The sequence below is a fragment of the Papilio machaon genome, chromosome 2, assembly GCF_912999745.1.
Source record: "Papilio machaon chromosome 2, ilPapMach1.1, whole genome shotgun sequence".
Classification (NCBI taxonomy): domain Eukaryota; kingdom Metazoa; phylum Arthropoda; class Insecta; order Lepidoptera; family Papilionidae; genus Papilio; species Papilio machaon.
Genome location: NC_059987.1, coordinates 4,896,492 through 4,916,533, shown reverse-complemented (window position 1 = coordinate 4,916,533; position 20,042 = coordinate 4,896,492). Strand labels below are relative to the sequence as shown.

Genomic DNA, 20,042 nt, shown 5'->3' with positions numbered 1-20,042 from the left:
CAATTATTTTAAGAGCGGATAATAAGTTACGTGCTTTGTAACCCAGTCAATGTTTGCAAGCATGCAGTATATTATAATTTGCTTAACCAATTTATTAAATAAATTATCACATGTATAACATTAAAGGATTATCTTGCTTCAGTTCACTTGCCATTAATATTCATGTACCCGAGCCGTATCTTACCACTAACTTAGTTTGTAACTTGCTTAACAAATAATTGTATATAGTTTTTATTATCCTTTTTTTAATTGTTACAAAATTTTAATCAACAATACTTATTTAGTACTTATTTTGTATTGATTACTTGAGAAATATAAAGACCTGTATTTATATTGATGAAATTATATTCTTGTAACGTTAATAAATATGATACATTTTTCTATTTCTGGTTTTTTTTAGTCATAAGGAATGTTTGGTGTTTACAATTCATGAACTATGAAAACAACACAAAGTTAAATCTAAGTTTTATAACATGAACTTTTATAAAAAAAACAAAGTAATTTTTATCATTCCTGTTGACCCTGATTAATAAAAACAAACGCGAAACACTCTATATAACTCTCCAAGGTACCAAAATGAATAAATTAACTTAATATTAACGAAGTAAACAGTTTCTACAAATGATTTAAAGTCGTGTTGCAATGTGCAATAAAGTTTGCTGCAGATGTTATGCAGGTTCTCTGCAGAACTTATTGCACCACTTACTTTAAAGTTGCCATTTTTATAAGTATTACTTGTGAAGCCGGGAGAACATTTATTAAAGAAAATAATACATTAAAGATGCTTTCATCTCAGTTTGATAACATTATAAAAAGGTAACATTGTTAAATGTTTATGGTCCAATGGTAACAAATGCACTGTCGTGAAAACCTTTATATTATTGCATTAATCATTTTATACATATGTGTATTGGGCACCTACTTCTACTGATACTTTTACTTCTCAATTGTAATATTTCAATCTGGTTATTAAAATGTATTGACAAAAAGTGAAAGACTGTTTTTCGATAAAGTACAGTTAACGAATACCGTTTTTTAAACACTTGTAACTGAAGTTTCTATATTTAGTATAATTAGTAATGTTATAAGACCAAGTAACGGTGTTCGTAATGCAGTAAACACTGATGAATATAATAACAATGAATAAAAGGTTCTTGTGCTAAATATTGACAAAAAATATGGTAATAAATGAGATTGGTGCCGATACTTTAAAGAAAAATAATTGGTATTGATGTTAAGGTCGCTTTATTAAAGCTTCAGGCTATGTCTTACTTAAAAACTTAACAATCAGTGTTTACGACTGAAAGTGAACACCACAATTTAAAAATTATTGGACGAAACGTGTATAAAAAAGTTGAATTTAAAATAAACTGGTCGTTCGAAATACATAAAAAGACAATCGACTTTTCTTATTTATCAGGTTACCTCAATTCTAAAATAACTTTTTAGTGAAAATATTTTTTTCATTATTTAATTTCTGAATATGTCGTTCTCTTAAGTTTATTTTTTAACTAATATTTTTTTTGATTAAGTTAAGTAGCAGTTAATAATAAATTAATGTAATATAATAAATCCACCGCTTATAATTATCCTTTTCTCTTTTTCGAAGAACTTGTAGCGTCAAATGCAAGCTACTAAAATTATTGTATGTAACGCAATCAGAACTTTTCGCTTATTAAATTAAAACTTGGCGCTCTCGAAAAGTTTTGATTTGATGAGCTAAGAAGTAGTTTGAAAATTGCATGAAATAAAATGCAAATACGTAAAATATACAGACTGTTGATTTCTGTGATTTAAATTCAATATGGCTGTTTTGTACATTCACAGAGCGAGATAAAATGCTATATAATGATAAATATACACCTTTTGTTGCTGATGTCAGATACGTTTTCATTGATTATGTGTCTACATTCCACCATGTTTGATATGAATTGACTCTACTTTACCTCTGGTCATAAAAGGGATACAAATTAGTGTTGAAATCAACGAGGTTTAAATAATTGCACGACCACCTAACGAGCACTATCTTTTAAATGTATTAAGCATTGTGCACTTTTTTGAAGTTTCAATCTTAGCACTTTTTAACAGTGATGCCAGCAACAACATCCATGTTTCGTCTGATGAGTGAGCGTGACGGAGGCTTAATTGTACTCCCTTGTCCCTTAATAGGAGATTTTCCCTTCCCACCATTTTCTTAGAAGGAGAGGATAGGAAGGGGAAGTGGATTTGACGGAGGAGGGGACATCTTGTAAGGGGAAATATCGTATCGTATATATATGGAAATAGAGGTAAAGCAATCTGCAATTGCGGATGTTTGTTGGCAGCTGTCGCTTCGCTATTTGGGTGAATTCAGGTGGCCGTTTACCTCATGATTTTATATAGAAAAAGGCAGCCGGGATTCTACCATTAGAAGAGTTAGTAATGGAAGGGGAAACATTCTCTTTCTGTGCGTCCCTTCCTCCGTCGTTTAAAGTTAGGCAACACATGTGCCATACCGGATGTCTATGGGCAGCGGTCGCTTTGTTATTTTGGTGAATCCAGCTGGCCGCTTGCACGTTTGCCTTCATATAAAAAGATTTTTGAGCGTACAGTTTGGTTCGTAGTGTCTTGTTTATTGATATATGTAACTAAAAATCATTGGTTGAAATAAACGAATAAGTTGACATTGTAAAATTTTATTTGGTAGATTAGTTTGAAGCACATAATTCTATTTCCTTTGCTTAGTTATAAATATACTTAGTTTTATAAAACTATACAAAAGTTAAATGTTATATTTATGTTCTATGTTAGTTAACATTATAAATATAAGATTTAGTACAAAATACATACGATAAAAAAACTAGAGTTTCTACGTTTACGTATAAAAATAAATAGTCTAAACACTAGGCTCTTTATATTCAAATCGACTTTGAATTAATTTATCACAGACAATTTTATTCAAATTGTATAGTGTTTATCAATTGCTTTGGGAAAGCTGTATCTACGTAAGCATAAGAATATATTATACTTACAAGAAAGATTTTAAATAGGTCCTTTTTACAGAATTTTTATATTTTATAACTTTTTACAATTCTTAGCTTAATCAATAGACGACTAAGTCTTTTCCAAATATAATTTTAATGCAATTTGTATGTATGAAAAGAATATTATTATTAACATATCCATACATTACGAAACGTTTCTCACTTCCACTCTTATACTCGGTCACTAAGGGATATCCTTTATTTTATTAATTTTTTAAATTGATTAAACCACGCTAAGTCCGGCAATTAGTATCTCATTTAGAATAAAAGTGAAATATATATCAACATCACGAATGATTTATCGCAAAGTGCTTAATTTTTTTCCTTTAAATTATAAAATAATTTTCGGCAGTGGCAAACCGCGTTTACACCGTACAAGACATCGTTGTGACGTCACCAAAGTTCCGTAAAATAAGTCAGAAATGATAAAACTTGTTAACATATTGTGACCATAACTACTTGTATCACATAAATGCAAATATAAGTATATTTTCCATAGTTTCGTTACTAGAAAGTATTGATCGGATAAGATTTCTTAAGGTTTTCTTTGGTAATATAGTGTGACATTCGATTACAAAATTATAATTCCAATTTTGGAGTAATTTCTTGATGTTTACCTACGTAGTACTATGTTGTTATTATTCTTAATATTATTTAATGTCCTATTTATTGTGCAATGTATAATAGTAAAATATTCTGTACTTGCATTTGTTCGACTCCGAAAAGATCTAATTTTTTTTTATACAAAACTTTTACAAAGACAAAATATATTTTAGTCAATAAATTGTAAGACTAAAAATAGCTTGCCATACATCACCATGAGTAATAATACAAATGTTACAATTAGTTCTTATTACTCGTTAACGTTATTACATATTAATAGTTTTAAATAAACCGCATCATACACATTTACTACTTTGATGTTACCACAATTTCTATTTTGTTTGTCTATGTATAAAAGCGTCATCTATCAATCAATGTTGAAACTACGCAAACATTTGTCAGATTTATTAGCGACATCTATCGGGAAGTTATAAAGTAGAATAGTTAGAGGGTTCTGGCGCCTGGAGCGGTGAAGTGTCGCCGCAGCAGGCGCAGGGCAGTCAGCGAACAGGTGCCCTCCTTGTCACCCTGATAAGTACTGGACCCGCTCGGACATCCTTGAACAATCTTATAGCTTCACCGTGTGTCAATCCCGCAGTTCCTCGTCCGTTCACTGACAGTATTTCGTCTCCTGCAAAAGAGATATAAAAGCATATAAATGCAATACAAAAGAGACACAAAAATATATGTTCCGATAGACCATTTGAAATTTGAAGAAAGAGAGACAATATGAAAATTGAATGGTTTAGCCATTCTTTTGCGCTCACTAAGATATTATTTTAATTTATTAAGATTAGATGACAGTAACATGAAGCTGTAGAACTGGTAGAATAATCGTTTTTTATTAAGGACCAATAAAATGCTAAGTTGACGCAGCCGTAAAAGCCTTTTGACGTTGTAATAAGAAAAGTGTCAGAAATTTAAAATAATCTACATCTTACTACTTACATCCATAGAGTCTTGAAGTTAAGGTACACACTAGTAAAAAAGCAAAAGTAGTATTTTTGTTTTAAAAAGAGTAATTTAGATTCTAGGTAATAAAAAACAAAGTTGTGAGGGCGCGAGGGCAGGTGGGCGAAAGTCGTTAGATGCAGTTGCAGTAAACTATGCAGCTGGCGTTAAACCGTCACTCAGGAATGTTTACATTCATGGGGAAACGAATATTTCTATGTTAGTTAATATGTACTTTCACATTGATCATCATTAACTACTCTTAGTATTATTTATTTGAATCCGATTTTATTGCTTATGACAACTTTTAAATTTTACACAGTTCTAAAGTTTCCGAATGTTTAGACGTGCTTACCTTCCCGCAGTAAACCTGATTCAGCCGCCTGTCCGTTGTTGAATATTGTCTTGACGAATATGCCCATGTCGCCGCGCGGCGAATCTCGACCACCTACTATGCTAAACCCGAGTCCTTTACCGCCAGCTGATTTTGTGAATCGCACCTGGAAATTAGTGAATTGAAAAAAATTATAGATTTTTTTCAGCCTTTAAATAAGCTATATATGTAAACAATAATTAAAAAACATTGAATACATAATTTTATTTCGTTATAATAAAAATGCTCATACAATACATAATATGTACCTCAAATGTGTGCGCATCTCGTGGCTCAGGCGCCGGCGGCCGCTTGTTCGGCTTCTGCACAGCGGCCGGTGGCGCAGGGGGAGGGCGCGGTGTGCGCGGTGTACGAGGCGCGGCGCTCACCCGCAGCTCGGCCACGCCGCTGCGCAGTTGCTGCATCGGCTCCTGCCGCGCCTGCACCCGTGGCAACCTGTACGGCTCCTCCCACAGCCTATCCGACATGTTCGCCGTCAGACGGTTGTAGCCGTTCCGACATGGAACATCCAAGTCCACGTTCTCGCTGTATGGTCTGCTCCTAACGTCTTTGCAGCTTCTCCTGCGGTCCATATCGTAACTGTAATCGACCACGTCACGGTTTTCATCGTCGTGAATTAGTGGTGTTCGATCGCGAGGCGCGTCTTTATTAGCTCTATACACGTTAGGAGAGCTGCATCGTCGACGGAGTGTTGCCGACTGCCTCGGCGGAGATGGCGAGGAGGGTTGTCGTTCCGTCGTCGGACTGGGCACGTAGAACGTGGCCGGCTGCTGCTGCGGCGGCGCGAGGACGTCGTGGGCCGACAACGCTCGTCGGCGCAAGCCTCCCCCGAGTTTTCCCAGAGCTCTAAGTAAGTCCGGGGCTCCGCTGGTGACGCGAAGCGATGCGGTGGTGTAGACCTTGCCGCGGTGCCTGAAGGAGAGCTTAGCGGGCGGTGCAGGGGAACAGTGCGGCGGCGGGCGCGGCGGAGAGGGGGAACAGCGCACTGGGCTCGGCTCGCGGTTGCCGGAGCCGGGGCGCAGCCTCGAACAACGCCGACGCAGCTTTCTCCATCTCTGTGATAGGTTTGCATTCCAACTGTCTTCTGAAAATTTGAGTAAATTTGATAAAATAGTTCTTACATAATAAGTAATGTGTACAAGGTTTCGTATGCGGAAGTTACCTTTCTTATTAGTGTCAGCGTCGGAGGCGTAGTCGTGCGTGCGCGGCGGGGGTTGCGGTGCGGGCGGCGTGGCGGGCGCAGCGAAGCTGTGGCGCAGCGGCGTCATCCGCAGCAGCCGCGGACGGTCGCCGCCGCGCGACGCCCATGCTGGCGCTCCCATAATATAAACTACTGAAATTAATGAGATAATCATGTTATATTAAATTAAGGAATGAACAATCATGCCACGAGAATGCTCGACAGAGATTACGGATGCCTACTTGTGGTAAGAACAAGTTTGTTTGCGGTAAAAGAACGCTTTGATGTGTATTTGTTTCTTTTAGAATAGTGTAAATGTGCATTTGATTTCATCGGGTTGAATGTGGAATACGTCAAAGAAAAAAATCTGCAGCCAATCTTTCAAAGGCTTTGACTCCGTCCGACAGAGTTATAATGAAATTCCTTCAATTTGTATGCGAAACGTTTCGCCCCTTGTCGGAAGTTTCCTCGCCTGACGCTGAGATGACTGCACAATATTAATACAAGAATATTATAAAATTGTGAGGGTTTGTATATCTTAATGTGATAGATACCGGTAAAAAAAGTAACTATGGATGGAAAAGAGAACGATTTGTATTTCTTGCATCTTTTGTTATCTACCAAATAACCCTTCAAATAACTGTTATGCGTTTTGTTGAGATTATCTTTACTTCAATATTAGACTTCATGCCAAATAAAGATCCACTTGTTAGTAACACATTAAAGACTCAAAGTTATAATTAGATACAATTTTATTGCCACTTAAGAGCAAACGCTACACGTTCATACAGCTGGCCTGGCAACCGTTGTGTTTATATCGAAGTTATTTAGATTAGAAGTTTTTATGAAGACACCATGTTTAGATGTAAAAAGTGACCACGATTTCAACGCCCACTGCGCGTAGGTTTCGGTAAACAACCGACGTCCGGCCACGCTGCCACCGAGCCGAGCCCTGTGTTAATTGTAACTAATGCACGATCAACGCAGACAACACCGTTTTTGTTTATTTAACTTGTAATGCTACGTGCTGGCCGGTCATTTTATGTGTTTCTAAAATTATAAACATAAGATGACTTTATTTTATTTATTCACGTCATATTGTGAAGAACATCTTAAAACAAAACTTAATTGCTAGTTTTTGGAAAAACAGTAAAATATTAGCTAACAATGATCCTTAGGATCGTTCCAAAACCCTAGACACTTTTTATTACTCCAATAAAGAGTAAAGACTTAATTCGAGCAACCTTCTTTGGAACTTAAATAGATTCAATTCAGTTCAGTGTCAAAGAAGAAGTCAAAAATTTGAAATTCGTTAATTAAAATCACCTGAGGTACAAGCTTTTATTTGTTACCAAGTAGCCAATCTGATTGACAGAATTGTGTACGTGGTTGCTGGCATTGAAACAAGCCATGTGTGTCGCATCGCATCACGTTGCGCCGTGACGACATCCCGCCAAGCGCAACGAGCTGAATCTATTCCTACTTTATCGCTTTACTACTATTATTTTACATGTAAGAGTGACATTACACTAATGTATTTATAAATAAGAAAACAAACCTCCTTCACGTAAAAGTACAATGGTTTGCAATTTATCTATTTTTTGGTCCCTATTTGTTTTTCCCGATTCCATATCATTATTTTCTCTCTTGTGCTAAAATTTGGCATTTGTAATAAAATTGTACTAGCCAAGTTGTTAAATCTTGTGTCTACGATAAATTAGGGTAGTGTGAACGATCCTTAACCATTTTATATGATGTAGAAAAATTCAAAGCGTTTTTTTTAAACGGTTAGCGTTCAGGTTTGCGTGTGGAGACTGTCTAATGTCTCGGATGCGTCGATCGCACGCTTTATTAAGCTCTTCACGGCGGTTTATTGTCTAACTGTATCCTTCATTCTCAATATCAATCGACTGGCCATCACAACGATACAAAGAACCGAATTTGATATTGGTAAGCGGCAATCTTCATGTATATAAGTGATTCTCAATGTAATCTAGTTGGATTCCATGAAGACCCGCCAAGGTTGTACGATTATAAAGTTGAGGGCTCACAGGTTGAAGAAGAAATTTAGCAGCAGGAGTAAGCGACACCTGTATCATTTTAAAGGGTCCACAAGAGAAAAAAGTTTGAGGATCTCAGATCTAAATTTAACAATTACTTTATATTTGATCATATGGTTTGCGTGAAATATAACGAATAACAAATATATCAATAGTATACGAGCGGTCTGTTGCGGACAAGATAGGGATTAAATTCCGTGCTCTATGAACCGGGGGGCCATCTTTGTTATCGACGTCACCCTACGGTTCAAATAGAATTAGGGGACCGACGATAAATTGCATTTCGAGCAGAAACCCACAATTTATCAGACCACCATTATGTTTGTACTTAAACAAAGCACTTGATATTACCTCAGACCTTAATATGAAGTTATTCACATTACATTTTATGTATTGTTCATTTCATTTGAAATAAATGATACATAAATTATTGCTCTATCCACACCAAGAACGGCAATGAAAACCTTTGATATAACAACTTAGTCATAAAAATAATGTATGTTTTACCATGATAAAAAATATTTTATTATTTAATCCGTTTTTCTTGGTAGAACAAAAAGGGTATTTCGTAAAAATACAAGTTTAACCAGTATGACTATTGTTATTTATTTTTTATGTTTACTGTTAATTATTAAACAAAGGATTCTGAATGTCTGTAAAGTATTTTATAATAGTTTTTTTACAAATATTGTTTCAGATAGTAAAACATTTTGTCGATTAGTCCAATTTACAGAGAAACAAGTCAATAGGTAATAAAAAGTGTACTAGATTCTATTGTAATTCAATGCTTCATTGTTTAGTAGTTAAGTTGACAAGTACGGCCGTAAGCAGGGTCGTACTAGAAAATCATTAGGTTTCTCAGAATTTATTTATCTTTAAATTCTCATAATTCTTGCTTTAGGAAAGATATTTATTACTGGTATTAGAACTTATTTATCCAACTTTATTTTTAATGTTAATTCAAAAATTACTACGAAAGTAATAATAAAGTTACTTTTTGTGAGGAAACTGCGCACTATCGATATTTAGGGCAATACATTACGATATGGTAGCGCGATTGGGTGGTCTGTCACCTAAATAAATGACCCCAGTGTCAGACAATGATAACTGAATCTTTAAAAATTGCGTGTTACGATAAAAGTATGATACGTAATTCTATTTTTTTTTATACTGTCAAAATGCAATTTAATGTCCAATCAACATTGTCTGCACACACATTCGCTCAACACGGTCAGAGGTACTTTCATTTTTTTTCGCAAATAATAATAATGCAAAATCGTATTATAAAATGTAAAAGGCTGTCCGACCCTGTTACTAGGTGTCGCGACGGCTGTTCATTATTAGCAACGCGGTCCCGTTGCGGGCCGAATTCGGCCGGCCGCGGATACCGCTCTTCCGGTGCATCGGACAGCTAAGGCTCCATCGATACGAAACTTTCAATACGGTAGCAAACTACTGTTCTACTTAATATTCAAGTAACATATAATATACAATACAGTATCCCATTCTGTAATAGACATTTTATCTGTAGTATTTATCATCAACAGTCATTCTTAAAAACTCTCACAAGAACGCATAAAAATGTTGCTGCTACTATACATTATTGTAATATTTCACCATAAGATTAGCCAAAATTAATAAAACGAAGTCACAAGACAAGATATAAGACATTTTTTGACGGTATTATCTAATACAGCTTGTTAAGGACTAACAAAACAATTGCCCCTTATACGCAACCCGTCAAGAAGTGCAAATGATGATGGACAAGTTTCATTTTAAGCGAACGAGGCTTGTTATCCAATGTTACGAGATAACGAGTCTTAGTCGAATACACCCTTCATGGTTTAAAAAATATAAGTAATGTCTGACTTCAATTTTCCGTAAAACTTTTATACTTGCTTGTATGTCCACAACTTAACTATCTTCTTCCTATAGCAGGTTGTCACGCTACAAACCAGATGTCCGATGGGAGATGTAAATCGTGCTTTTAAGATCTTTGATGACTTCATTTAAATACGAGGTATACTTTGCTTTAAAATCGCTATTTAGGTAATTCAAGTTTGGTAAAAGTAACAATTAGAAGATGAGCCGCCAAATGAATTTTAAAGAAAACCGGAAAATGCGGTTTTTGCGAATAACAGTTTTGATGGTTAAAAAAAACGGCTTTATAAATAAATTCGTTTTCAAAGCAATATTTTCACTGATGAATAATAATAAAAACGAGAAGTGATTCTAGAACGAGTTCTACTCCTACATGAATCCCACACGACTAAATATCAAAGATATTAAATTAATAATAAAACATATCTTAAAATCATTATTTGCCCTTGATTCGTTTTTTTTTTGGTTCTTCGAGTCACCAAACGTCATTCGAACCACATCCTTATTAGCTACCTTATTTAAAAAGTTTTAACCTCAAAGTTTACTAATAAATAGCCTTTTTATTGAAGCAGTAGCATTCAGATGCATATCATATAAGGAACCTAGACTTGAACTCAACAGCAGGCGAAGCGTGAAGTCATTTGGCCGTGGCACGATATTACATAAGTATGTATTTATGTACGAGTATGTATTTATGATCATGGCACCCGGCACAGCGCTGCGCCCACTCTGATTAACGAAACTTAGATTTATGCGTAACACAATAAGCCCTTAGGAATGTGACTCGACACTCGCTTCTATATCAAAGTTCTTGTTTACGTTCAGATAACTTACTCAACTGACTAAGTACTGACTTATGAAACTCGTAATTTTAAATCGATTGAATATAAATAAAAACATTATAATAACACTAAAGCCAACATTTTCATTGTGTTGTTTCCAAATTCTAATTAAAGTCTTAGATAAGCAAAATTAAACGCCGGTTCACGATAATTTGAAATGCGTTCGAGCATTTTCCTTCATGAATTTATAACCGCGGTCATTGACTTGTATTTAAACTTGGCTAATTATTTAAAAAAAAGTATAAAATATAATTCCTATAAAATATTGCATATTCAAATGCTATCACAAGTACGGAATATTGTTATACCTCATCTTAAGCAATAAGTGAACTTGTAGGAAGTTATACGAATTATTGATGTTATGGATATTAACTGAAACAATACACAATACAGTTCCACATCAATATGATTCAATAGTTTAAAATATATGGAATAGGAATCCAATTTCTATGAGATTACATCTAGCTGTTTCTAACAGCAGAATACGCTAGATTTAATCTTGGAAAACTGGGAAATTACATTTCGCTCTTACCATTATTGTTCCGTCAGTCTCCTTTATTATTTTTCTCAAGAGAAATCTGTTTGCGCTAGTTTTCATTGTCTTATTGGTTCTATAGGAAGTGGAGCATGTTATGAATGAAGATGCCGTATCTGCAGATTTATCCTAATTTAACTATGTGAACCTACTCCGAGGTGTTCAATCGTAGAATAAAACGTTTCATGTATTGCATGTGACTTAAAAAATGATAAGTTTTATCGAAGGGTTGTCCTGTTCGGAATTCGTGCATAATTCGAATGACTGCGAATAAGTCTTCTTCCACTAGCTATGTCTATTTACAAATTTCAATAACAATGTCTCTTTATGTTCGCTATTTGCGATATTACAAATTTAGGTATCCCCTATTCGTATAATAGGGGCAGCGTAGACCATCATATATATTTACTTATATATGTTCCCGTCTAGACGTCTGGTATAAAGCTATCAAAGTTATGTTCCAGATAGACGGAGGAAAGGGAGAAAACAATAGGATCGGCAGCATGTGCCTTTTATTTTTTAGAATAAAATCATTGAAGTATTTGTGTACTATGTATTTTATTATTAAATCATGAATACATACATAGTGTAATAAATACATTTTATCCATGACCAGCGATTAGATTTACTTCCAACTATTAAATACAAAACTGACATTATATTGTATTACAACCCGGGAACCTAGACAAAGTACTTTGCAAAGTCAAATGTAAATATGCACACATATTCCTCGAATACGTAAGATATTAAATATTTGACATCTACTTAAGTAATACTAAAATAACACATATAATTCACTGTTTTTATTTATATTTTCCATTTACACAATGTACAAATGTCATCATAACTTACTTCTGACTAAATACTTTGGTGATATAAAATCAATAGCCCACGCAAAGAAGTGGGCTGAACGGATAGATGAGTGCGGAACATTGAGATTCGCTACGTCGTATGTGGGACAATGTTGGAGGTTTCACAAGAGTAAAAGTATATACTTACAGAGGTTAATGGGCACGTTTTGATATCGTACGCGACCCGTATTCATGTTAAAGAAAATACTGAGAGCATTACATGCACGCTACATATTGTTTTGACATGCGATCATTTGAATACATATTTATCATCAAATTGATTCCCCGTATAAATATAAGTACTTTCACTTTCACATATATTTATAAAACACTAGCTGTCGCCTGTGACTGTCCGCGCGATATTAAAAAAAGAATATGTAGCCTATGTGTTCTTCCAGACTATGTTCTACATCTATGCCAAATTTCATCAAGAACCGTTGAGCTGTTCTGGAGATACCTTCAACAAACATCCATCCATCTAAACATTCGCATTTATAATAATAATAAGATAATTCTTATATTTTGACGGTATATAATAAACAATTATTTGAATAACTTAAACTTACGACGACTTAAGCTACTTTTAAAATTTATGTACTTTTTTTTAACTAAAGTTATGGTAATCGTTCTTTGTTATGTTGCCCTTGATAAATAAGAAATGATCACTCTTAGGTAACCGAGTTATGTAATTGTATTCTGTATTTATTGAATGACAGTTAAGATTAATTTAATTACCATTAAGTACACTGCAACTTAAGAATATACGAAGAATTCTTCTGAGAAGCCTGTTTCTTACTAATATTATAAATGCGAATGTTTAGATGGTTGAATGTATGTTTGAAGGTATCTTCGGAACGGCTCAATGGATCTTTAATAAATTTTGCGTAGATGTAGAAAATAGTCTGAAAGAACACATGGAATAATTAAGTGTTTTTTATTCTGTGCGGACGGAGTTGCGGGTGATAGATAGTATTTTTATAAATATTATCTCAAAGTCAACTAAAAACATATAAAGAACATTTTAAAGGCTAACAGTTGTAATGCACATTTTTTTTTTCAATCATAATGAAGCTAAAACTCATATTAGGGGATCAAACTCCATACATATCGAATACGGATTTAAAACTATCACAACTTGCCTGAGCAATATCGTATTATTAAAAAATGCAATGTGTTTTTCCCATATGACAGATACTGTGGTATGTTCTGATTATTCTGAATGCTATGCTATATACAGTAGCCTGTCATCGGCGCACTTTTTACCGCCTCTTAGTATGTGGCCCGTTATATAAAGATGCCATTGTGCGCTCCGTTTCATTACGAGACCTGCATCTCTCTATATACAAGTTAGGTACTTGAATGTAAGTATGTATCTCATGATATATTTATTGTTAAAATTAAATCGTATAAAACGGCAATGGCTCAAGGTTTGGCTGTATTTGTAGACATCATTACTATTTTTAGCTGAGTTGTGATGTGGTTTTGTGCATTGTAAAATGTCATCATTATTTTAAACTTTTAATGTTGATCAACGATAAAGCAGAAGATCCGATGTCTCGTGACCGATGCTATTAATCAACAACATCGTTATTCACATGAGTGACATGTTCTTGCTACAATTTTTTGTAGAAAACAAGTAAAAGTAATTAAACTGTGTAGTTTCGTGTCTTCATAGTACGCCTATTAGTATACTGCTATATGGTCCTATCCTATTTGAAGTCCAACATGTGTTCTTGCCTACGATTACAGCATTTAATAAAGAGATTGCGTATTTCTAAAATAATTATACTCAAGAAAATTTTCAGAAATTAATCTAGCGTGCCATGTTGTCGTGATAGGTTACAAAGCCGTGTTAAAATACGCTCTCGCTTGTTGTATTTCACAGATCAAGGTCTCGCTGGATAACAAAACTATGCGCACCTAACATACACGTGTCAATTTAAACTAACGAATACAAAGGTCGTATGAAAAACTACTGTTATTACTACTTTTATAAAAAAGGAATGAAAACCTAATCCTATTATATCATCACAAGGAGGTAACGTGAATCGATCAGCATCTTTTTTTACTAAACTGTACATCTATATTACTCTAGATATGTCAACCACTGGAATATAAACATGGGAAATATACACAGATTGTAGTAACAGTAAAACATACATTGCCAAAAAGGTCACTAAGCCATTATAAGATCACTTACTAAGGATGTTCCATAGGTAGATTACGTTACAGAAATTTACATTGATACAAAACAGATGTACAGAAGCAGTGATCATTAACACTAAATGTGGTATTTGATTCGTTAGACAAAAACAATAAGCTTATAGGTGTGCCTATAAACAAACAAAACACAACTAGAATCACATGATGGTTATAACTTAACTGGTAGAGTGCATGCGTAATAAATGAGCTGCGTAGTTAACGAATTAGGAACAATGAGAGAGACACATGTTGGTTGCTTTCGTAACGTTCGTGGTGCATATGTAGGACACTAAAAATAGGCATATTTTGCGGAATAGAAACGTGTAAACTGAACGTTAGCGGTAAGACGCACATGTGTTACTGTACACAAACAAACATAGGTACAAAAAGGTATAACATCAAATGGATATAATCATTTATATTTGCGATCGATTTTTTGACATTCGTATTTATTTATTTAAACTATTTTACAATGCTTAAAGATTCACAAATGACGAGTGTAGTGCTTTGTGTACTTACAACAAATTTTAATACCCGAAAATAAAAAAATTAAACACGCCATACATAAAAATATACATAGTGGACATATAAATTCTCAAACCCATGAATGTATACCATTTAAAAATAAACAAAGTAGAGTCATTTTCCACCTGATTGATTATTGAGATAATGAAAATTACGTTCTATATCTAGACTCAAGAGTAAGTAAAGCTTAAATAATCCGAAGAGGTTTAAACTAAGAGTCTTCAGCTGTCACTTCAAGCTTTATACGTTTTCGGGGACTCTCCGTATGAGGATCATAAGACATCGAAGCCTCGTACAATACCGGCACTGTTTGGGTTTTTTGTCTGAAAGCTTTAATTTGAATATCTGATAATGCCTTTTGAATATCTGTTTTTGCAATAACACCTAGTTCACCTGGCAAAGAACGTAAAGTCATTGCTATGTATTTTCCAAAAATATCAAATTCATCTTCTTTGTGATTTACTAGAGAATTCGTTGTATTTGTCACAGCTTTGGCAATTTTTTCTAATCTTTCAATAGCTATAAATATCTGTTCATCTTTTTTCTTTTTCGTCTTTTTTAATGGTTTCACTGATGGTGTAGTAAATCCAGATAATCCTTCGTATTGGTGACCTTCGTCGTTATTTGTGTCATTATTATCATCTGAATTATTTATATCATCTGCAGCACCGTATGAATTTTCTTCATTTAAAATGTACTCGTTATTCTGTGTTTCGGAGTTATCTGAAGCTGAATTTTCATCAATCTGGAAACAAAATATTATTTACATTATGTTTTGTATTAGGTGTTAAGTACTGAGCAAAGATTAGAGGAAATAGAAACTCGATTTAAGTTAAAATGTCAATGTTGATTTAAGTTAAAATTTCCGAATTTATCGTTGCCATCGATGTAAAGCTGGCAAAAATATTGACGCGATATGTCGATTGACAATAATATCTAAAACTTAAATATCATATCAACATTCACTACTTCGAGAAAAAAAAAGTAAATTAAAAGTACATTTTTTTTTTCTAAAATATGGTAAATATTATAATCTTAATCGGGCAACACTGAGCGCCATCTTGCAACACTCGCTCGTACAATTTTCGTAGTGTATGCATACATGCAATGGCGCCTCAAGAAGATGTGTTTTGTTAAATCTTTAATTCTAAATCCAACAAAAATGTATACAATAAAATAGTACTTACATTCAAGAATGTTTCTTGATTATTCCTGACCATCCTTAAAAATCCATCAGCTGTAGTAAACCACGAAACCTTTGGCTGATAGATAGAATCCTGGCCAACGTCTGATCTGCTTTTTACGATTTTTTTTAATTCTTGATAGTAAGATGACCTCATATTTTTAATTTTTTTCGGTATATCCTTAATCGTGAGGCCAGGGATATTTAATTTTTCCCAAATTTCTTTGTATGCACTTTCCCTCGCATTCCGGTTTTTATAGAATTCGCTTGTAACATTCCATAAACATGGATAATCTCGATATATTTTTACCAATTTCAGCATTTGTACTTCAGTAAAACGATCAGCCATTATGTTCCCGCGCAGCGTCAGTTCGGGTCAAATAAAACTCGTCAACTGAGTCCCCGCACCCGCACGACGCCTTCTTTACACCGATCGATGAATTTCATTGGTTGTTAGCCCGCATGCGGGTAATAACCCCATGACGCACACATACCGCGATAAAGTGAGCCTATTTTATTAGTCTTTATCGTTAGCCCGTATGCGAGGTCTCTTCGCATGCTGTATAAAGACCGAATTAACGATTAATTAAAACAAGCCCTTATAAATAAGTTAATAATAAATTAATCCTTTTACCGTGGGTTTCTGAGACCAAAATCTCTGTATAAAACATATTGCCCTATAAAAAAATTCAAATCTAGACAAAAAGAGGAGGAATTTGTTCAAGAAAAGTTTTATTCACAATTTAGTTTGAGTTAAAAATGTAAAATACAGAAATAGAGTTGTGTTTTTCTAGACAGGTGAATACACCTAACTGTATTTTACTTTAATTCTCTTATGATTCGATCAATCGGACATAAAAGTAACCCACACAGCTGGCGCGCGCTGGACCGAGTTTTGTTTTGTCCACTTTAATAAATGCAGTTTCCTTTTGAGGTGAACCACGATTAATTTCTGGCAGCGGCGCAGAGTTATGACACATTATATTTTATATTTAATTAATGAATGGACGCGGTTTCTTACACCGATTACTATTCATGTTTTTAATACATTAATGTAAAACAATGTCAAAACCTCAATGTTTTCGGACTGTAAACAGATAATGCTTAAAAATGGTTTTAGTAAAATAAAAACATGTACATAAAGCTACAGTTATTTTGATATCGTAGCTAGAAATCGAAACAGTGACTGTATTAACGTGGGTTTCTGAGGCCAAAATATCGGTATAAAACATATCGTTATATCTGACATTATTTTTGACAAAACAGAGATAACAAAATGTTTTACACGGAGATTTTGATCTCAGGAACTCAGAGTTAATGTAACTAACGCTTAAAAATTGAGCTATTAACGTTTTTCCACATGTATTAACGGAAGCTAGCTTATATGAACTCTTTATGGTATTGAATAAATTAACATCCTTGTTGAAAAGTTGACGCCACTATGACGCACCACTTTACCCATAATTAAGTGTCTATTCCAAATTGTTCTGTTTCTACAGGAGCAATGACCGAATGTCGGGTATTGCGTCTAATAGGTAACTTTAAGACAATTGTAGTCATGTACATTTTAGGGATATTAATCGGTTTGAATAATGTTTATCAAGATGGTGTAACCGTTTTCATTTTATGTTAAATCGGTTAAATGTCTCCAGCTGTAATTTGCACAACAATGAATGTCGTAACAATACGATGAATTAATCGCCTAATGGTTGTTGCAGCCGCGACAACAGCGGCACGCATAAGATAGAGCTAATAAACCGAGGGTGTAGCACGAATGCACCGCGATGACGGGACCTAAGCTCTTAGGAAACACTATCAAGGAAATATCCACTTTATTACGAAAGCCTCAAGGGTGATTAATCCACCCTCATTGGTCCGATAGAGCTGACTTGCGAAGTGTAACCGACGAGGGACGCCGGACAAGGGGACGTCGCGTCGGATAGGAACTAGGAACCCCTTATATTGTATACAATTTTTTTAATTTTCTATCACAAGTTAAATCTTCGTTGTATAATTTTATAAAGAGTTTGATGATGTTTTAAGAATTCATTAATTGAATTTTTTTATGAACGTATCTAATTTGTGTATAAATGACATTTTTTCAACATCACAAAAACATTCATACAAAGTAACAAATCAATCTAAATTCAAACTAATATTATATTCATCATTTAAACGTAACCGTTATTTGCTTACGCAAAAGATGATTTAATGTGTTATGAGTAATTATAAAAAACCATATTCAAAACAGAATATTTTTTTATAGATAACAACGCATAAAATAAGTACAAAAACAATTATAATTAGTACTCACGTTATAATAGAACGTTGAAATCCCAAACATACGCGATCGGTTGTAACTTTAGTTTAAAAGTAACGATCATTCCTGTCCAATCATATAAAATAACAACTCATAAACTGCACTACAATGCACTCAATTTATATCGATCCCTAAGTACAGCAATACACAAGTACACGGTACACGACAATACGCCGACAACTCGCTATACGTTCGTCCGACGACGCCGTCAGATTAACACTGACATAACCTCAAAATACGTAGGTACGCGCGCGTTAAGAAATTGTTTTTGCTGCTCGTACACCGTAAATAGGGTTTGGTTTCGACAAGGAAAAAATATACAAACATGTTATGTAGAAAAGAGACGTCAATATTTGATAACACTAACTTTTTAGGTGCCGATACCTGCCTGACTTCCTGGTAGTGATAAGTAAACGAAATTGTTCCTATTATTGTAATTCAATGAACTCTACCTTAGAAAAATTCGTAAAGCTAACAATTTCTGTTTACATTATTGCATTTAATTTTTAATTTCTCTGTATTCATAACCGCGATGCTTTAACAAAGGTAGAGTCCGTAGCAGCATTAGCTGCTGCAGTAATGGCATGCTCGACCAGTAAAATTCCATGACCACACAGAAGAGAAGTTTGAAGTAGAAGTAATTCTTCGTATCGTCTGATGAGTATAGTGGTCCAGTACTGATCCTTTTCGATTTAGCTTATCTTTATATATCTTTTCTTTGATTTATTTTAACTTATCTATTTCGCTACATAAACATTATTAATACGGTTCGGTTATTAAAGAAAACATTGAATTTATGGATAAAATGGTTGCAATATTTTACAAGTTAGGGTATTATAGTTATTAAAAAACAAGGGAATAAATAGGATTCCAGAAAGCGCCACTTGTAACATAAGGGACCCTTTTAATAAGACGACACTTGTGTACCTGCGCATCGTCTCCCTACCCTGTTTCCTATGTTATTAGAAACCATTCAACCGTTGAGAATGAATGATTTTAAGCAGACGTTTTTATAAACCTGTTCAACATTTTTGACGCATTGTATTTTGTATATACAAGTAAGTGTGTTCAAATTAAAAAGTATACATTGCGTCGTTTTCCTGTCAGTGTGTTATTTTTAATAATAATAAATCACTCACGCCCTTGACCTATAAAAACTAAAAAGTTTTACAAATAACCGTTTTGAATGATTCCAAAAATATCCAAAGAAGAGTTTAAGTTATGTTAATTTGCTCTTTGATATACTTTTTAGTATTAAAAGGGTAAAAGAATTTAAAATTTCAGCCATTCCTCAACCAACAATGCTTTTCATTTCAACAACTAATTGTTCAACTAACAAGCACATATAAAATATTTTAACTAGCTTAATGTCATTGACTTAACATTTTCCATTGTTCATAATCATACGGTATATATTGTTATTTACCGTAAAGTTGAACGAACACAGTTTATAAAATGTCTAACAGGAAGACTTTGCAGGTGTTCTTTTTTA

The 20,042-nt window shown here is 34.1% G+C and overlaps 2 protein-coding genes across 3 annotated transcripts; both read right to left on the bottom strand.

Annotated features, from left to right (window-relative positions):
• Nucleotides 1-3,805: 3,805 nt before the first annotated feature.
• LOC106709092 (serine/arginine repetitive matrix protein 1) lies at nucleotides 3,806-18,750 on the bottom strand. Of its 2 annotated transcripts, none has more exons than XM_014500789.2 (5): nucleotides 18,545-18,750; nucleotides 6,134-6,304; nucleotides 5,220-6,055; nucleotides 4,933-5,077; nucleotides 3,806-4,257 (listed from the first exon to the last, which is right to left on the bottom strand). In XM_014500789.2, exons 2-5 carry the CDS (start codon nucleotides 6,291-6,293, stop codon nucleotides 4,127-4,129), a joined length of 1,272 nt encoding a protein of 423 aa, XP_014356275.1. In that variant the 5' UTR covers nucleotides 6,294-6,304; nucleotides 18,545-18,750; the 3' UTR covers nucleotides 3,806-4,126. The 2 variants fall into 2 exon arrangements, with proteins under 2 accessions (XP_014356275.1, XP_045536802.1); XM_045680846.1 differs by having other exon boundaries at nucleotides 6,134-6,301.
• LOC106709093 lies at nucleotides 15,175-16,770 on the bottom strand. The gene is made up of 2 exons (XM_014500790.2): nucleotides 16,235-16,770; nucleotides 15,175-15,792 (listed from the first exon to the last, which is right to left on the bottom strand). Exons 1-2 carry the CDS (start codon nucleotides 16,577-16,579, stop codon nucleotides 15,259-15,261), a joined length of 879 nt encoding a protein of 292 aa, XP_014356276.2. The 5' UTR covers nucleotides 16,580-16,770; the 3' UTR covers nucleotides 15,175-15,258.
• Nucleotides 18,751-20,042: the final 1,292 nt, after the last annotated feature.